The sequence below is a fragment of the Artemia sp. Qi Xiang Cuo genome, chromosome 8, assembly GCF_049724085.1.
Source record: "Artemia sp. Qi Xiang Cuo chromosome 8, ASM4972408v1, whole genome shotgun sequence".
In the NCBI taxonomy this organism is placed as follows: Eukaryota; Metazoa; Arthropoda; class Branchiopoda; order Anostraca; family Artemiidae; genus Artemia; species Artemia sp. Qi Xiang Cuo.
In genome coordinates, this window is record NC_142801.1 from 52,185,453 (window position 1) to 52,206,284 (window position 20,832).

The 20,832-nt window shown below is 35.4% G+C and overlaps 1 protein-coding gene across 6 annotated transcripts in view; it reads left to right on the plus strand.

The window, feature by feature from the left end:
• LOC148949543 (uncharacterized) overlaps positions 1-20,329 on the plus strand; it is a 107,839-nt gene extending 87,510 nt beyond the window's left edge. For 4 of the 6 annotated variants that reach the window (XM_089093572.1, XM_089093573.1, XM_089093575.1 and 1 more), the window contains exons 8-10: positions 5,003-5,104; positions 10,360-10,431; positions 18,606-20,329. In XM_089093572.1, the coding sequence (XP_088949698.1) occupies positions 5,003-5,104; positions 10,360-10,431; positions 18,606-18,733 (302 nt within the window). In that variant the 3' untranslated portion in view covers positions 18,734-20,329. Of the gene's footprint in view, positions 1-5,002; positions 5,105-9,486; positions 9,535-10,359; positions 10,432-18,605 lie in introns of all 6 variants that reach the window. The other 2 variants (XM_089093577.1, XM_089093576.1) reach the window with 2 other exon arrangements.
• Positions 20,330-20,832: the final 503 nt, after the last annotated feature.

The following is a 20,832-nucleotide window of genomic DNA, read 5'->3' on the forward strand; positions in this document are numbered from 1 at the left end:
AGGAACTTGGGTTTGATTTGTCATTGTGTGAACGCCTTTGTGAAGGCTTGTCTTCACAAACAAAAAATGGAATTATTCAAATTCAAAATGCCATGTTTCTTCGATTTGAAAACTTAACTCGAGTTCTCTTCTCCCATTCCTCACTCGCATTCGTGATCTTTCTTCTGGCAAAAATACAAAATTCTACATTTTGAAGATGGGAGCTTAAAACCTCTACGGTAGGGTTTTCTGATACACTCAATCTGATGGTGTGATTTTCATTAAGATTCTTTGACTTTAAGGGGGTTTATCTAGCCCTTAAAGTTGCTGGACTTTTTTAATGTAGAAAGCTTGCCTAGAGCTGTATCTTCAGTATAATACGCCAACATCGTCTGGTGAAAAAAAAATTACAGGAATAATTTTGTGATGCCTGTTGTAAAAAAAAACAAAAAAAAACATAAGATGATGAACTTCCGTAGAATTCGCAACTTATAGAAAATATCTACACAATATTTAATGATACAACATATTATGTTAATTTATGGCGCAATTTAAAGGAAAATTGACATGAAACTGATAATGGCAATCAATCGACCAGTCAATAGTGTTTCAGTAAAACCTAGAGCTCCTTCAGCCTCCTTCAAATAACAAAGACGATCCTCCTCCTTTAGCCACTAGAAATTAGGAAAGGATCCTCCTTCAGCCGTTAGAAATCACAATAACTTGTAATAATTCCTAATTAAGGAATTTAGATTTGATGTATCAGTATGTCGAATATCTGAAACATATCTTAAATTTAGGTATCCTTTTCTTTAGTCACTGATTTATGGCCCAAAAGCGAATTATCCTGTAAAATATAGGAAGATTTAAATAATAAATTTTTTAAGCTTTCATAGTTGCTCGAATCTTATATAACACAGTAAAGATGATTATTTTTGTACTACTTTCCTCTCAAAACGCAAAATAAACTGTTCCTATTAGGAATGCATCGAAATTATCTGTAGTATTTTATGTTCACTGGTAAAGTTGACACTTTTTGGTAACTTGAACGTCTTATGAATTAGAGATTTCAGATTTCTGTCTCAGTGTATACTATCGCTACTACTGGACCACTGGTTCTATACTACAATCCCTGAAAAAAAACACCCTTCTCTGGAAATAAATTTTTTTTTTTTTTTTTTTTTTTTTTTTGAAGATATGAGCTTGAAACTTCTACACTAAGGCTAAATATGTTGGATTTAGTAGTATAATCTTCATCAACAGCACACATTTTTCTTCCTTTTTCCTAAAAAGACACATATTTTTTATGCTAATAACTTTTAATTAGTATATTTAAGATTGATGAATTCTGGATATTTGGATTTTTTTTTTCAATGTGTATATTGCTATCAAAATTCAGTTTCTTAGAGTTTCGGTTGGATATGTCCTTAAGAAGGTTTTCTTAAGACAAAAGACCTTCAACAAATATATTTCGTTGAGGGATATTTATGCTTTGATGGATACTAACAGAGAGGCGTGGCCAGTTCGTACCTATTTCTGTGAACCTTTTTTTTTATAAAGTATAGTATTCGTATTGTTGTATTTACAAAATGAAAGAATGCTAAAGAAATTTAAAACTTTTTAGTTTTTATTCTTGAATAATGTTGTTTTTTTTACTCGTATCTGAACATGTGAGGAAACATGAAGGGGGAGGGGTTGCCGTATTTCCAACCAATCTTTATAATAACTTACATAAATTGTTATATAAAAAAGGGTAGGTAAAAATATGAAAACGTAGTGATTCTATTTTAACCCTTCATTTGATGCAGATACAAGCCTGTTTTAAGCCTCGTCTTCATTGACATCATTCACCCTGTCAGCAGCATTTTTTGGAGGCGGATCATTTTTGGACAACCGGCTATGATTGCCTGTCGAATCAAAGCCAGCCCTGCTGCTGCCAGGGTGAATGATATCAATCAAGACGAGGCTTTACAGAATGATTTTATATTATTAGTGTGAAGTACATACAGGGCTATCTAGAAATGACCATACCAAAGCGTCAATGAATGATTTTTGTGTCAACGTATGGTTATGACATTTTTGTTTGAAGGGTTTAGAAATTACATAGCAATTCACCTGGTGTTTGCTACTTTGCTTGGTTAGTTTTCGGGATGGCTGTGTAAGGGGAAGGCTGTGTAAGAATGTAAAATTCTATTTTTGTTCAGTAAAACAAGTTGTTGCATTTAACTGCTGTATTTTCATTATATTTTATTTTATTCATGCATGCTGCCTCATATGCTAGAGATAGCTGGTGGAAGAACCCCAACTCTATCCTCCTTCACTGATACCTCCTTCTCATTTCCTGAACCCATTTACACTCGTGTTAAACCATCCTTTACCACTTCTAGTCGAACTTTAAAAATCAAAAAAAGAAGACTATCTGAAATTTCTGATTTGAGCTTACCAAGATCATATAATCACATTACAAGGCATAAAATTTTATATAGTTCTGTTCGATCCAATCAAGGCAGTCTCTACGAAAGCACTTCGAATCTTAGTATTAAAAGTCTCCCTTGTGACTATGTATGTAAAAACAATAGGGAACTTAGTTCATTTTTTTCCATTGGCCCGCCTAATTACCCCCCACCATGTGTTCCCAGTGAAAGCCAAGGACATTACGCCTCTTCTTCTTTTGCTGAGCGTGCCTGTAAGTTTTTATTGGTGTTTTTTTTTCATTTGATTTTGCCCGTAATTTAGAATACATTTCCCCTTTGTTTGACTCTATAGCCAATTTCCCTTACGGTTTGCACGATAATTACGAAGACTTTACATAATGTAAAACCTTGTGCAGGCTTTGGTTTTGGGGGCATAGCCCTTGAATGATGTATGTTAACCACCGCTAAATTTCTAGCCTCTAAAAATGTAGTTTTTTTTTTAGTTTTTAAGTAGATTTTTCTGGATTCCACCTGGACAGTTTTCTTGTAGTTTTATAATTGTTTACCCTATACTCCTATTGCAGTGTTTTTGTGATAATCCCTACTCTATAAAACCTTATGTAGTATTGTGGTTTGGGCGTAGAATCCCTTCATGGTAAAACTTACAAAAGAATGTTTTCCCATTTCGTTCGTCATTTTACATCGTTCCAAACAAAGCGAGGGCGGAAGGTCCGAGTGAGTGGAGGAAGGCTTGGCATTGAGCCAGCTTTGCTATATATATATATATATATATATATATATATATATATATATATATATATATATATATATATATATATATATATATATATATTTATATATAACCGAATCTAACTTTATTAATGTAGAAATAGTTTTAGCAGTAATAAAGCTTGTATCTTTTATAAAAATAAAAAAAAATAAAAAACGATATAGATGTTCAGTTTGCAGTTTTGGCGAATTGCAAAATTCAATTTTTAAAATTGTGACTAATATTTTTTCTTAATTTCAATATAACTTCATATATATTGTCTTTAGAAATATCATGGTAGTATTATACATATAATCTCACAGTTTTCCGGCCTACTCTATGAGCCAGGAATAGCGCATCTTATATAAAGTATCTTTGACTAGAATTGACACAAAGTGATCCTATTTTAAACAATCTCCTGGTGTCTTTTACTTTTGAACAGAATTCGCCTTTTTTAATGATAGTTTGTTTGATTTTATTTATTACTCCGCTAGTGACATCATGCCTTATCAGTGGAAAATAAAATCCATTCATTCGTTCATTCAATATATTCAGCTTAGGTACTAGTACTCTCGGTGTACACGTGGAGGGGGAGGAGTATTATTTTAAAGGGTAATTATATGCCTTTTGGTGAAAGAGGGAAGTATTTCGGAAGGTTTAAGTCGCGGAAGGGTCCGTATTTTTGCCCGAGATGCGGAGAAAACGAATATTTAGATCATTTTATGAGCAATTGTAAGGAATTGAAGAATTTGAGGGTAGAAATTTTTGAGATTGGGGTAAAAGAGAAGGATTGAATGGTGGGAATTTTAAAAAGTAATTGTAAAGTGGATGCTAAGAATTTCGGGAGGTACGTCCGCCTAGCCATGCAAAACAGAGAGAGATTTATGGAGTTTGGACGGTAGGTGGGATAAGAAATGAATGTTTGAAGTGATAAGTATATACATAATGGTGGCGAAGTGTATTTTTTTCTGAGTTGTTTTTCTAATTTGTATTATTTTTGTTAATCATGGCCCACTAAGGCTCTAATGTTGTAATATATCATATTATCTAATGTCAAATAATAACACTATTATTGTTGTTGCGTATGAGAATTGTGTGTTATTTAGGTATTATTTGTCTTATTATGTGTGTTTTTGTTATTGCTATCGTTATTTCTGTGTTATTATTATATTAAGATATTGCTATTGTTAGGTGTGTTTCTACTATGCCCGTGAGCGTTTGTTGGATTGTTGTTGTTTTTTTTCTGGTTTCTGCCGTGACCCAAAGAGGCTTTTGTTGCAATAACTATATATCTAGTATACGTCTTGTATTAGTGAGAGGAGGCAATATGTTGGGAATTGTAAGATTTAAAGTGGTCCTTGTCTGTGTCCTGTGTACATGTAAGGAGTTGTAGGCACATGTAAGGAGTTAATGTAGTGAGTAGTGACGCGTTTTCAACATATTTTGGAGGGCTGGATTGGTTTTAAAAAAAAACTAGAAATGTTTATGATTTTAAAATGTTGGGTGACTTTGTCCGAGAGAGTATGGCACATAGAGAATAATTTTTGATAAATTTTGATTTGATTAAAGTTAGTGAGGTTTTTATTATTATTATGGGTGTGTGATATTATCATTGTTATGGACTGTTATTGTGTGGCTAAGTGTTTTTTTTTCCATGGCCCGAAGAAGCTTTTTCTGCAATAAATATCCGTCTCTAACCCATTGTACACTCTGTCCATAGGATATCGACATCTACTTTGGTTTTCCGGTCTAGTTTTACCCATTGGTGGCCTTTAAGTTTTTTTTTTTTCAGGATAACCCTAACTCACAAAATTTATAATGAATATCGGTTGTTTTTCAGACGATTTTGAAAGTATATTTGCTGGGCGTTTCAGGCCACTGACAATTCTTCCTGCTCCAGAACCGTATACCAACTGTCAAAAAGTTTATCCGAGCAAAACTGGTAAGATTGGCATACTCTCTTCTATTTTACTTGTTTTAGAGACTATTGCATGGCTTTAGAAAAAATTTGCTTTCCATTGGAATTCTAGTCACTATTTGGGAAGAAAAGAAGATGCTCTCTATTCATTCTTTTGAAAGCTTTATAGATGAAAAAGATAATTAGGATTCTGTATGATATATAAAAATCCAGTTTTTACTTTCTAATCCCATGTGAAATGTTTTTTTCATTTGCAATGTGTTCAGTGAGCATTTTCAAATTCTAATGGTCACTGTTGTTATTTCTAGATGAGAAATATTCTAACTTTGGTATTAGAATCTTCCTTATTTGAAGATATTTAAATTACGAGAAAAGAAAAAAAATGTGGCAATAGAGATAGAGCTGGAATAAGATAGTCAAATACAAACTTGCTTTAGTTCATTAAACAATAAAGTAATCTCAATTAGTTAATTAACAGTTCAATTATCAGTGTTGGGATCAATTTAGTCTCTCTCATTTATAAGTTCAGACTCCCACATAAATCTATATCTTTCAAGAGATCTAAAACAAACATTTTCGATTTTCGTTTTGTCGGGGTCATAATGGGAATGGTGAAGACGTTCCTTTTCATACATTATATTTAAAGAAAATATAAAAAGAATGGGATGTTATATACACGTATCTTCTACGTTTTGACACTTCGGAACTTAAACGTATTTACCAAAGTCATTTAGACTAATACTGGCCGTTGGAGTACCCTTCGGTGGAAATGGACTTTTTGCCTCGCCGTAAATTTATATATATGTATATATATATATATATATATATATATATATATATATATATATATATTCTTTTAACTGCTTTAGAAAAAGCATAAAATTCTAAAAAAAAATATATATTTGGGCCAGATCACCTTTTTTTTAATGTCGACCCTAGAGAGATTTAATGTTTCTAGGGAGAAGGACAAAGACATAATATTTAAATAGGATAATGCCTGACAAGCTTCACCATTGGTGATATACCTTCAGTACCATCACAGAGTGGGCACCATACAAGGTTTAGAAATGCTATTTACCCTTTCAAACTAATAAGACTATTTTATTATTAGACTAAAAAAAAATTCAGTAAAATTGAGAATTTAAAATGAGTGATAGTACATTAAAGGGGTTGGTGATGCTACGATAATGCTATTTAAAGCTTATGAGACTTGGCGCATTATTTGAGTTAACTTGAAGGTAATGGGATATGTCTATATTATATGAGATTCCTATTTAGAACATTTTCTCCGGGGCCGCTATCGGCGTGTACCATGACAGGTATCATGACAGAAATTATTTGGGAGTCCAAGATTTTCATATCTTCAAATTATGATTTAAGTTTTTTTTTTAACTAAGTTTTAATATTTAAACTAAATAGAATATTCCACTTTAGCACCTGAAGCAGTTTTTAATTTGAAATGAGACATTTTTGTAAGTAAACCTAGTAAATAGAGTAACTCAAACAATACTATATAATGCACTAATAAAGAATTTGTTTCTAATATTTTGTCTTTTTTTTACAGTCCTGATCATAAAACTTTGTATCTAAATGTTATTGAAATGGCTGGGGTGAAAAATATTTTATGAAAAGAATATTTAAAAAAAATATAGTTATAATTAATTAGACACCTTATTAATTATTATTAGTTGGTCTGAATGATTGAATCAATTTATGAGGCGACCCTCAAAGTAGACATATTCACGAAACTGACTTGGTTGTGCTATCTGTTGATCTGAAACGGCTTTAATCGTGTTTTAATCTTTTCGATTTGTTACATCGAAACCAAAAATAAGAGGTATATAATATACAGATGTCAAACTGGCCTATACTGCAGTGTTAAAAACAGGGGCTAGATATTAGGCGTATATTGAAGTTATTGATAATGATGATACGGTGTATTGGAAGACAGAGTTGCCACGTTTATCAGGCGATCAGTTCATGTTTGTTAATCGCAACTTATTAAATTCTCATAATTGATTAATAATAGCAAGAAAAAATATTATTTCACAAGTTATTTTTAATTATTTTGAATTTATTCTTTGAAGATGAAATGTTCTAAATAAGCATGCTTTTAACAAGCAACGTTAATGAGTGATAGTACTCATCACCCGCCCCCCCCCTCCCCCTCCTTCGAAATGTTTGTCTGACTCGTAAAAACGTAACAAAAATGTATATAAACAATTTTTTTATGTGTTCTTTTAGTTTTTTTGTGTAAACCCCCCCCCCTCCAAAAAAATCTGAGTAACCCCCTCCCCCTCCAAAAAAAATCTGAGTAACCCCCCTCCCCCACCCCCCCCCCCCCCCGAAAAGACAAATAATAATAATGATACTTTAGTAATAAAATAATACTATAATCATAAAACGTCGGATGAAAATGAAGATAGACGAATACAGGCACCAAATTTACGGTTATCAAAAAATTTCTCAGTCGCACATAATTCTGTACCATATACCTTGTGTCTCTGATCGAATCTTTATTGTACATACCAAAATTACTTAGGTATATATTGTCGTCTGGATTATTCTCGGAGCCTCGCTTTTTATATCAAAGTAAATGCAGGTAGACTGATTAAAACTGGTTCAATTATTAAAATAAGAGAAGGAAAATATCAACATGGAATATGCAGGCTACCCATTGTATGAATGATTTGGGGCCAAAACGGAGAATTTATTATCGTATGTAAGGTACCTTGCTTTGCTTGTGAGGACCTGACCTCGATCGAATCCCAAGTAGCGATTTTATCTCGGTTCCCCGGGTTTAATCAGCCTGTTTGGATCACTGTAGTACAGCGTTCACAAAATCAATCAATCTTTTTTTTTTTTGTATTATTATTATTATTAGTGAAAACACGGGTTTCTGTGGCTTTATTTTCACTAGTGAAAAAACATTTCAACGGAAATTTTGTTTTCAGAGTAAACGATCTTTTTTCGTAAACGATTTTTTCAGAGCAAAACGATCTTTGATAAAAAGCTATAATGATAAACAGGGCTTTCTGAAAGCGTTTTATCCTTTTTTGGTCTTGTTTTACAATGTTTTATTCTAGATAGGGGGCAAAATTTGAAAAAAAGAAGCAAATAATTGGAATAAAAGGATTAAAGGAATAATTGGAAATAAAAGAAATGTTTAGAATTTCAAGATCTTGAGGTGAAGCATGAACCTACAGAACCCAACTTACAAACTAGGAGCAGTGTTTCACTTCCATGCGAGCTTTGACTCCGTTTTGATCTGAAGCTTTTTTAGTGACCTAACTCTATTGAATAATCTAATAAGGCCTGTAATGGACTCCAGTGGGTTATAGTGGCCTAAGACCTGTATAAGAGCATAGGTCGGTATTCAAGTTTATTTAGTCGAATTGAACCGTATCCCAATTTTGGTCCTAAATAAAGGCCAATTTCGCAATTTAAGTACTGGATTAGAATATCGGATCTAGCATTAAGGACTGCATATTTTGGCAATAATTAACCTAATTCTTGCTTGGGTAGGATGGCTGCACTTATAATAAGAAAACATTGCAAAAAAAAGAAGAATATTATAGTTTGTTTTACTTTTTCTCAAAGATTTGAATCATTTTTATAGTTTTTTGTTGTCTAAAGGAATATAAAAAATGGGTTTAATGCTAGGGACCCAGGCAAAAAATCACCCTAATTTTAGCTAATTTGCCTGGAATGAAATTTAACCATCCCTGGAATGAAATTGACTTCAAGTAGAAATATTTTAATATGACTTTAAAAAAAGTTTGAAAAAAAATTATTAGCAGTTTTTAAAATTGCTGCAGAAAGCTGAGAAATTATTTGTAGAAAAATTTATTTAAAAATTTTCTTTGCAGAAACTTTTATCGTTTCCTTAAGGTTTATGAAACAAGTATGTTTAAAAGTTCTAGTAAAAAGTTGCAGAATTGATGTGTCATTTCTTTGAGGTCTATAGAAAATTGTATGTTTAAAAATTGAAGTAAAATTTGGAGAGTTGTTGCATCGTTTATTTAAGGCTTATAGAAAAAGTATGTTTGAAAATTTTATTTTAAAGTATAAAGGTCTTCCTAGCTATTTCGTGGTAGCATTATCACTGGGGGATTCTGCGAAAAAAATGTCCGGTAAAACGATATAAAATATTATATCAGAAACCTCCAATAAAAAATATATTTTTTATGCATAGGCTCTATTGCCTAAAAAAATTTTGTTATAAAACTATTTAATTATACTTTGAAACTTTGCATATTGCGGTGTGACCCGTTAATTCAATGTATATTCATTTGCACAAAAAAGATAATTACTGCTGCATGTAGGAGATCGGATAATGAAATCATGGATTATAATAGATAAATAAAAATAGACTTATTAATTAGCTTGTGTCTTTTTGATTTCAGCTGTAGCGTAACTGGAGTATATTTCTATGCATGGCTATTTCTGGAAAGGTAAATTAGCAACGGGGCTTAGGCTAGCTGTATGCGTTGCTTGCTTGGGTTTTGTATTTTGTTTTCGATAATTATGTGATTGCTCATCATAGGTACGATTTTAATGAATTATCCATGAGGAGAAACAAAAATATCTTGAAAACGTTTCTACTTTTATTAAATGTTAAAATAGAATAAGCATATCTTCTGAGTAATATGAAAATTATTCCTTTCTGATCCCAGATCTAGAAAGATCCTTGTCTTGACCCGGCAATGGTACAAAAAAAAATTCTTTATAATGTAAATAAAAGTGCACAGAAATTTCGGGAGATTTTTTTTCCGGGGGTAGCTCCGAGGTCTTCTTTGCCCTGTTTACGTCGCTAATCATGGCGCTGACTCAACTTTAAAACATCTTAATGTAAGAAAACTATTCAAAACTAAAATGGTCAGTTCTTCATCTTAAACGAGAGTTCTTCACCTCAATCGCCATGGTTAGACTTTAAACATTTTGCCAAAAGAGCACGGCAAAAAGAAAATATTCCCCAACTTCAACTGTGCTGATGATTCCGGCTGATGGCTTCCAAAACCTGAAGGTATCATGTCAATTCCCAAGAAAAGTTAATTAAAAATACCCACGAGGGAAATTCGGCCTGGATTTAAGGTCTTGAAAATGCAGTCTTAATATGAGAATTTGAAGATAAACCCCCAAGAAAGTTTTGTTCGGTCAAGATTTTGTCAATAAGTCAATTTTGTGTTCCTCATGAATGGTTCATTTCAATTAATACAGTACCTTCGATACTTTGGGACCATTGAGCTTTTTCGCCTTTTTGATTTTCTTGCCTTTAGTTTGCAGTGAGTTTTGTCTTGCTTATCGGCCGTATCGTCCTACGAATCCAGTTCCATACATTGCTGAACTTTGTAAGTAATGAACTACATTTATTCAATGCTTTATTTTGCATTTTCATTTGTTAGTCTATTTCAACAATATTTAGATCCCCCGGCGATAATCAATTTTATACTACCCCAGAGCACGATGGGTATGCTTGGGTCTGGCCGATGGAGGGAAGGTGAGGTAATAAGCAAAAGTGAAATATAGTTATGAAGGATTTAGTCAAGATAAGTGTCAACTTAAAACAAAAAATGGCATGCCTATCCATGTAATTCTCGACATCGTTGAAAGGGTGAGAGACTTTGCAAAAATTGTGTCTTCGAAACCGTACCTGCCTGTCGCAAGGGACTCAAAGAGTTGCGACCCTCCAAGGTTAATATTACCATGGAACTGATACAGCTTGGCTGTGCTGTGTTGGCCTCAGAAGACTTTATGCTGTGACAAGTCGTTAATTTTAAGTGGGAGGGGTCTAAATTCTTAGTCTCCCTGATTATGCCAATAGAAGAAACTTTATTATTTTTTTTTTTGCTATTCTATTCTATCAAAAGCTGAATTTCTTTCTTTTGTGGTAACTTTTGAATTTGTTTTCTTTGGAAGCAGTTTTTAAGTGTATCTTTTGAGCCAAAAGTTTGATGAGAATTGCGATTCTTAAAAAAATATTACTAGACAGTGGCTTCTACGGCTTTTCTTAGCAATGCTAGAAGGTCTAGTGGGTCCTTTCTTTTAGGCTATGCCACTTTTTTCTTTTGTTTACATTTTTTGTTGTTCTAAAAAATCTGAATTACGCAAAGGGTGAATATTGTTGAGATGTTTTGTTTCCTCGGATAGTGATGTCACTATGTGAAATGCTACAATAAGAAAATTTACATTCAATTTTTATTTTTCTTCTGTTATATTTAATTTAAAGTCAAACTTGGCTGATATTTAGAAAGGCTTTCTTTTCATTTGATAGCTTTCTAATAAAACAGGATTCACCAAGCAGTTTATACTGCAGCCAAATTCAAATATCAACAATCTGTCGTCATCAAGGCCGTATCCAGGGGGGGGGGGGTTAGGGGATTTGAACCCTCAACCCATCCGAAATATTTTCCCGACTCGTAAAAACAAAACAAAAATGAATATAGCCCAATTTTTTAGGCGTTTTTCGAGGGTTTTTTGTGTACCCCCCCCCCCTGAAAAAATCCTTTTGTAAAGTCTCCTTAGAAAAAAAAAATCCGGAATACGGCCTTGGTCGTCATCCTTAAAACAGAATGGTTTTGAAGTTCTCTCGAAAGCTAGAAAGATTCTTCTTTAAGAATTCAATAGCTTTTCATTCACTACTCAATTTTTTAAAACGTATATACTCTAAAGAGGAATGGGAAAACTAGCTATGATTGGACAAAAAAAAATTTCAGCGCCTTTAGCTCAGAGATTACCTTAGGACAATGTTTTACACCATATACCCAATTATAGCATTTCACTTCAGGTATACTCTAAGTTTTACAGACCTTTCCTTGTCAAATCTTAGGAATAAAATTTTCTCGAGAAAAGCGCATTGGCGTAAGAGCCTTAATTTTTAAGATATGAATGGCAAAAAGCCAAACAAAAATTTTGGTTAAACCAACTCTATAGAGTGTCTTGCAGAAAAATACAACTTTTAACTTTGAAAATTAGTGAAAATTAGAACTTTTTTGATTTTCTATGTTTTTTAAGTGTACCCTGGCTTCTTCTTAATTTTGCAGTATTTCAACAAGGCCCTTTAATTGTCGCTATCAAATGACTTCTTCAATTTTTCACTATGAAGAAGAAGACACTTGATAATGGAAGCCAGTAGTCCTTCTATAATATTGTGAAAATAAGGCTAGATTCTGATAATGGTTGAATTCCATTTCGGTTGGCAGATGAGACCTCGCCCGATGCAATATTTTTTTCCTTTGGGTGAACATTCGGTTCCCTACTATTTGGAAACAAACTGGCAAAATTGTGTGTCAAATTGATGAAAGCTTCTTTCTTGCTCAATGGTAAAAATTGAGTATTGTAAGTCTGTTTTGGATAAGCATTCGAAGGGTTTCAGTGGTGTCAATTCACGGAAATTAGGGGGGGGGGTGTATTTATCAAAATCTAGGAGAATGCAGTTTTGCTATTTTTTGGCAGTTTTTTTTCAATGAAAGTGCAAAAAAAAACATTTTTCAGTGAAAACGTCAAAAAGGTGTTTCTCAAAATAGGGTGAAGGTAAAAAATCTGGGAAGGGGCATACCCCCTCCTCATTGCCACCCCTGAAGGGTTTGTTTGACAAATTTTTAATGGGACTTCTGATAATTTCGCGTTCAATCATACATACCATCCAAAGTATCGTCTTGTGACGTCGCTTGGTCGTTTTGGCTAGATGTTCCGCATTTGGTCAGATCTTAAGAAGAAGTTTGGATTCCCTACCATTTGTTTTCATACTACTTTTTATGTTTATCTTCTTTTTTTACTATTCTGGTTGAATCTAGCCTGAGACGAAATTGACTTGGTGCTAATGAATTTATTTTTTGTTTGCCAGACGAAGAATATTATAAGATAAGGAGCTTGGAAATCTCGAATCCTTATTTGGAAACTAATGAGGAAATTTTTGGGGAAAAGAAAAAAGGTGTCTTGAAGAATTCTGTTTATCTCAAAAAAGTAAAAATCTGAATGTTTTTTTGGGACAAGCTTCATTACCTCTTCTTGTCCCTTAGTTCTTTGATTCCCGCTATTTTATACCAAATCTTTTTGCTCCCTCTATTTTACAGACCTAATAAGCAACTTCTCACTTCTGTCCATTCCTGTTTCAAAGCTAATCGATTTTCGCTCCTTATTTTCTATTTGAAAATAATATTTTAGCTCAATTTTCAATCGATTGAGTCCTTTTTGAAGTTTCTACGACAACGCTTTCTACAAAAACCTTATATGACCCCAGGGCATAACTTACAACCCAGGGTCCTAGGGGAGGGGGGTAATTCTCAAAGACAAAATTTCAAAAACTTTCAACTACGTCAAATAAAATGACTACATCAAAAATTTGATTGGATGTGTTTGGGAAAATGGTGGGCGTGGAAGGGTTGTTAGTTGCCTTTCAATCACTTTCGGCTATTAAAAATGGCAAAAGCAGTTCCAATTTTCAAGCAAATGAGCCCTTTTCGGAGTTTCTACGACTACTTCTTCGATACGAAATGCCCTGGTCTAAGAAAAAGTCTAAGATAGATAAATAATACATTCTGTCAACATCGTCCTTTACTTAGGTATTGCGCTGCTCTCTCTCTCTCTCTCTCTCTCTCTCTCTCTCTCTCTCTCTCTCTCTCTCTCTCTCTCTCTCTCTCTCTCTCTCTCTCTCTCTCTCTCTCTCTCTCTCTCTCTCTCTCTCTCTCTCTCTCTCTCTCTCTCTCTCTCTCTCTCTCTCCCTTTTTCAAGCAAGGAGTTATGTAAAAGATTTGGCCAGCTCTTATTGTATTTTAAAAATCAGCAAAGGAAAACTTCAGCTATCTACCAAATTCATAAAAATCTGGCTAGTGTGTTTTGTCTGGACGTAGTCCAGTAAATCTACGAAACTCTGGGACAAAATTGCAATATGAAAGATTTTTACACCGTCTTGTAGAGAAAAAATTTCTTTACAACATATCAAAAGTCCCCAAAAATCCCCATGGTGGAACAGGGTAAAACAGGGGGAAAGGGGGGGAAATTGGAAAAATTCACGGACAGATTTATTGTACGCTCAAATTTCACGTCTGCTCGTTTTCTGCGCGGAGAACTCGAAAAAATTAAGTTATATTGTTTTATCGCTGGACTTGGTTCGACTTCCCCCTTTAGCGGGGAAGGGGGAGGGGGAAAACAGTATCCTCGAGAGTTGTGCGATATGGCTGGTCAAATGTTGCCCCCAAGGTTTTTTTACTCAAAACCTTGATTTCAAAAAACATGGTATTAGATTCGTATCTTGCTTTTCTGCAGTGTTTCACCATAGGCGAGACAGTGCATCGGGCCTTCGGAATACGTGGGCAGATTTACTTCGACTATTATAATAGAAACATAAGACAAAACTAAATGTAAAAAATGAAACAAATCAGTTAACTTCGGTAATCACAGCAAAATATATAATTACAGTTTTGATTGAACTAAACAGGATAAGATCAAGAATTTGTATTAAACATCGTCTTCTTCATCGTTATCAACAAAAACATCTTTATTGGAATACGTAATCCCTTGGCAGTCTTTGCAAGCAAGTGTGCAAGGCAATCCTTTTTTGGCAACTACAGCGTCAACTGTCACAGTTGGAACGCAGGCAGCTGCAACGAATCACATTTAGCAGATGAGGCGGAGTAGGTCCGATATCTGTCATGATTGGAGTGAAGCGTCCATTACGTAATCGCCATCCCCAGTCTTTCGGGTCGAGTTCTGGCGCAGTATTACGCAATTCTATTACCTGATAGAAGACTCTGAAAGAATGAAATTTCACAGCCGATGGAGTTGGTGAAAGTCTCTCTGGGTTCACAACAGTTGATGTCTTTGAGCTGTTCAATTTTTTAAGAAAAACCTCGTACCTAGTTTTGTTGAGACCTTCCCCTTTCTTAGCCTTGTAGAAACACAGCAAAATATTTTCACCGGCTTGCTGAACTTCTTCCTTCGTAGAGCGCGGATTAAGGAATACTTTGCATTTATTTCTAAATTCTTGATGGCTTTTCGGGAATGGCAGGACAGCCTGGTTTCCTGTCCCAAACAAACGGGACGTCGTGTCGCAACCATGAAAAGCGTGGTCAACAAGAATAGAATGACAAACCTGTTCCAGCCATCTTCTGATAAAGTTGATGCGCCAATATGTATTTAATAGCGCTCTTGACTTGGTACTGGTTTCGAAGTAGAGATCCCTGGCTTTTGGGGGCAGGTGATGGAGGAGAATTATCAATAAATCAGTGTCGTTTCTGACTACTGCGGTTACCCTTTTCTTGGCCGCATTAAAACATGTTAATGCAATCAGAACGTCCGCATCTCTCTCTGCATGAAGGACAGTGATGCCGGCTTGGACAAGCTTCTTACCAATAGCTCGAATAATGTTCTGCTTGTTGTTGTGATTCCGCAATAAATCCTCCTTCTTCCTTTGCACCTTCAAACTCTGTGTGAAAGCTAGGGGACATCTTTGGTATGATGGACCTGAAGTGTAACCATCAAAGACGACGAAAGTATTTGAATACTTCTGTGTCACGAATGAAACGTAACTGTTGCAAATCTGTTCGAAAGTGTTTTCTGTTTCCCATGAAATATGCTGGAGCGGCCTTCCACCATCGATCACGTATTTTCCGGCTCTTTTGATAGGACATTCACAGATTCTGCCTTTGCTAATTTTCAAATGGCTTTCGCTTGCTCCGCTTTATCTAGCTGTCTCGCCAGGCTTGACGATTCGAAAAGGGCAGTAGGATAGCTGGATAGTTCGAATCTGAGTATTTCTTCCATATCCCCTTCGGCTGTAGTTACCACTGCTGCAAGACGTCGGAACAGAAGACTTGAGTCAATTTGTATGTCTTCACCGTCAGCTTCGGAAGTGTTGCCCTAGTAGGCAATCGTAATCACTTTGCTTTTGCGCTTGAAGTTGTAGCGATCGACATCGGCGTCGTCCATTGACTTCAAAGTTTATTTTCCTATCGCGTTTGGTACATCCGTGTTGACATCCCTTGCTGCTGTCATACCATTCAATATATTGCGCAATTGAGTGCAGTTATTGTATGGACAGGACTGCGTAAAAAAGCTACTAAAGCCTTTACTTCCTTTCTATCTCTTTCTATCCGATCTGGTCTTGCAGACACGTACTGGTCAGATGACATGTACTCAAGGCTGGTGTGTGACTGCATAAGCTCATTAATTTCAGCTCGTACTGGCATTGACATTGTCCAGATCAACCTTTGCGTCTCACTCATTTCATTTCCTCTCGTGAGTCCCATGCTTGTTTTCAGTGACCTCATCAGTACTTGCTCAATTACTAAGTTGGGAGAGAGCCCAGCCCAAAACCTATCGCTTCTTTGAATGACAAACATCCTATTTGAGACGTCTTTATACAGCTTCTAATTACTTTCTTTCAGCTCTTCCATTTGCTGAAGAAATATTCTCACCAACTTCGTATACAGGTTGTGTCCTGCAGCTGCAAAATAAGGGAGCATCTCAGAGAGGCCTTGAAGATAATGCACCCAGTTTCCGGTCCGTTCTGCACTGATGGCCTTCTTAAGCAATTGGAAAATTTTTGAATGCTGAAGCCATATTTTTGCAGTCCTGTTGTTCTGCAGCGTGTCTTGAAACTCCATCATTCGCGTTTGGATTCGACGCACTACGTCTGCGTTGGATGCGTCTTCAAGGGTTACTTCCTCATTCAGTAGAGCTATACATATTGCCGAAGCTTCTGCAAAGTCTGGATGACTCGCACGTATGTCGTCTGTGCACTTGAAACCATACGATTTGCAAATGAGAATAATCTACATTGCTGAATCCATAAGCTCGAGCGCCCTCACGGCTCTTGAAACAGCCTTACCGCTAACCGACCCGTTTCGTGTCATGTATCCAGCTTGCATGCTAAATTAGGTCAATGCCATCGATCTTGTCGTCGAAGGTGATAGTCGGGATGGGTTTGTACACTAGACTGTTCTCATGTTGGCTTCTGTTTTAGAAGAAGACAGGCACTTGTCCAACCTGCTCTTGGGATTATAATTGGAAATGTGGGTAGCCTTGGTGTGGCAGCAGCTATCATGCCCATCCCATGGAAAGTACGTTTTCCGTCGATAGTACAAATGTTGTGGTCGACATTGTCCCCAATGAACTGGATGAAAGTTTTAGAAGTCATCCCTGGAAATTCTGTACCATGAGTTACTGTAGAACGCTCGAATCTAAGCACTTCCGATTAAGAAGTAGAAAAGCTTAGCCTATTCAGCTGGTGGATGAGAAAAGATGAACCAGATTGTTGATGTAGCTTGACTTTAACGTAGACTTGCAGAGAAGTGAGCAACTGCTGGAGATAGCAGGCCTGCCCTAGTGGTTGAGCAGTTGGATCTACCAGGTCGTGAGAAATATCCAGATAAGAGGATGAGAGAAGCGCCAGGTCATGTAATATTAAACTCTTGTCAAAAAGGTGTTAAAGGGCCTTAAAACCGAGTGGACAGACTTTTGTCTCCTTTCCAAATTCTGCAGAGCTGTCTGACTATATTTTCCCTTCAGAGGATATCTTGATTCCCCCCTATTTTCCCTAGTAACTGGAAAACGGAAGGAAAGGCTAATGACAGAGCAATCAGAGTGGCATATTCATTCTTCTCGTACTGGGAAACCCCAGAAAACAAGTCTTGCATACTGTTGTACAGGATCTTTATTTACCCTTTCTTTTCCCCCTGTGAGTGGGGAAACGGGGGAGCGACTTATTACATAAAAAAAAAAAACGTATATTCGATCTTTTTGGACCCAAGAGCATCAGGAATGCCATTCTCAGAATCAAAAACTACCGGTCGTAAATTTTCTAGTTTTCCCCTGGATTTTCCCATTTCCCTCCGTTTATCACTCTCCTCTACCAAAGGGATTCTTGGGGACTTTTGGCATATTGTACAGAATTTTTTTTTTCTCTACAAAATGGTGTAAACATCATTTATATTGCAACTTTGTCCCAGATCGTCGATTTTTTCCGTAGATTTACTGGACTAACGTCGAGCCATGTTAAGTTGTTATTTTTTCGTTCGTTAGCTCTGAAAAATTAAAAAAAAAAGGCTTTCTATTGTATCTGCTTTTAGAAGAAAAATATTTCAATTTGTTTTCTTATTGTGTATTTTGAAGCTGTCCCTGCTATAATCTATTACTTTTCTGTTAAGAAAAGTAGTAAATTGTTAAGACTCAACCCAGTGAAAAATGCAAGTAAGATGGCAAACTACAAAAGGAAAAACGAAAAAATAAAAAATAAATAAACAGATTTAAATCAAGCTTAAAAGTGTCTTGTAAGATTCAGATCTTAGGTGAGAATTTTAAATATTTACTGTAATTGAAACCTGGACTTCAACTCTAATGGATTGAAAAATACGTTGGTATTCGGGGTGCTTTGTTAAATTAAAAGGTGAAGGCTTTCAGCGGAGCAGAACTGCGATTTGCTTGCTGGAATTCGTTATCTTTATTTTCTTGTGAATGTTTCCTATTTGACTTATGAATTTCCTATCCATTATCACCTTGAGCATTTTATTATTTCATTTTTCAGCGCAACAACTTCAGCAGAGCATGAAAAGGACTCCCGCACCTCCACCACCCCCTCCTCCACCTTTGATGAGTCAGTCCCAAATGTCAAGTAAAACGGCAGTGAATAGCCCAGTGTGTTTAAGCCTTTGATAACCTGTGATTTTAAAAATGTCTTTTCATATTTATGTTGAGAAGTGCCAAATAATATCTTGCAAAGCTTTGTGACTAAGAACTTCATTTATATTTGTCAATAATGCATTTTTTGTTGTTTTTAAAAGTACCTAACTGGCCAACGATTATGGGAAACTTAGAAGAAGCTGATCTTCAATTGCTTGCTATGACGTATGGAGTTCTAAAGCACCAGTGTTAGGCTTCGCGTAGCGGCACTCGGCTGAATAAATTAATGAAAAAGTAAAAGAGGTTTCGTTAAACCTAATTTCTCTAGTAATGATTAGGGTCCCCGATCGGCCTTGAAGTCTTTGGGCCTATATGTCAGAGGAAACTCTTTACTCCTTGGAAGTGAGACTATAAACTTCTGGTATATATACTTTTTTCTGTTTGTATCCGCTTATTTTGACCAATATTATGATCGTTGTACTACAGTTATGCCAAGACGCCGGCTGAATCCCGAACAGTCTCTGCCTGGGGTTCGATCATATAGGGGATACCTTACGAACATCAATTTTTAGTTTTGGCGTGGTGCTTGTTGAAGATTTAAAAAGGAAAGAAGTAACAGGAAAAAACAAAGATAGTCTGCTATCATAAAAGGGTTTCTTGATAACTACTGTCATTTTGTCTTATCACAACAGCTCTACATGCAAGTCAACTGAAATTTTTCAGTTGAAACTAGATGCAACCATAATACTGAATTTTAATGCTTCGTAAGTTGTGCTATTGGCAATCTGTTTTCTCTTTCATTTATTAACTTAGTGGTAAATTTCACTTGGGACTGTTTAAATAAGTTTTAACGGGAGGATTTTAACTTCAGGAGTAAGGCCGATCTGGGAAGTCTCCTTTAAGATCGGTCCAAAGAAGTTTTACGAAAATTTCATGGTTTTGGTTATATTTTGTCCATAAAATCTCCCCCTCCCCCTTCAGTCTAAGGTTAAAGTGAGTACTCCTGTAACAGTAAACCGTTATGCCCAAACTGAGCCGCTTGATAGCGCTTTCTCTCGAGTATCTGTTTAGGTTTTGATTTTGATAGTGTCCCTTAGTCTTTAGAGTTGAGTTTTAAAGGGTTATGTTGTACTGTAGTTATTAAGAGTGCAGGGTTGCCCCCCGGGATTTTTTTTTCGGACAGTTTTTGTCGTATATCAAGTACTGTCTGAATGATTTTTGAACTGCTTTGTAATATTGTAAGTGCGTGAAAAAAAATATTACCGAATTTTATGGTTAAAAATTGATGGTGGCAATCCTGGAAGAGTCCTATTTATTGAAGTCACTTTTTTTTAGGGGGGGGGGGGGCTAACTCTGCTTCAATATTTTTCTTAATCCCGTGAGAAATCTACTTAGCATTAAATATTTAACCCAAACCCTTAAAGGTCATTCCTTTTTATATGTGTCAAGATTATTATTTAAAACTGTTGATTGGATTTGTGATATGAATATATATGTTGAGCTTTGTGATTCTTCGTTTATCTGTAAATATTTTATAATATTGTATATATTGTGTGATATAAAACGGTAGGGTCGGAATTCGTTGTCCTTTTGCTGATTAATTGGTATAATAAAATTAACTAGAAAGTTTTTGATGTATGCCTAAAGTAAGTTTTCACGAACAGGTTGCATTGTGCAGAAAATTTACTAGTCCGCTTTTTGAGTCGAATACCACTTTGAGGAAATCGGGGTTACGGAATCGACTACGATAAGTCGGCTTATATGGTAATCATTAAAATGCTGCAACATAGGTGAACGATATTAAATACAAAACAAAAACAAAACGAAATATTGTTGAAAATAATCGTACTGCTACAAAATCCGTGCAACGTTGTATCACTAAGGTGAATACAACTAACCGATCACACCCTGTTTAAAGCTACGGATTTGCGATCTCACCAAGAAATCACCAGGGACATCTCTGACATATTTTAAAATCTTTGTGCTTCTATTGTTTATATTCTGTCTCAGTGGCGTCAATTGGACCTGTTTCTCCTTCGCCCCCCCCCCTCTTTATTTAAAACTAATACTTTTTTTGGGGGGAGGGGGCTATTGAAGAAATTCTTTTGGTATTTTCCTTGAAAAATTGAAAA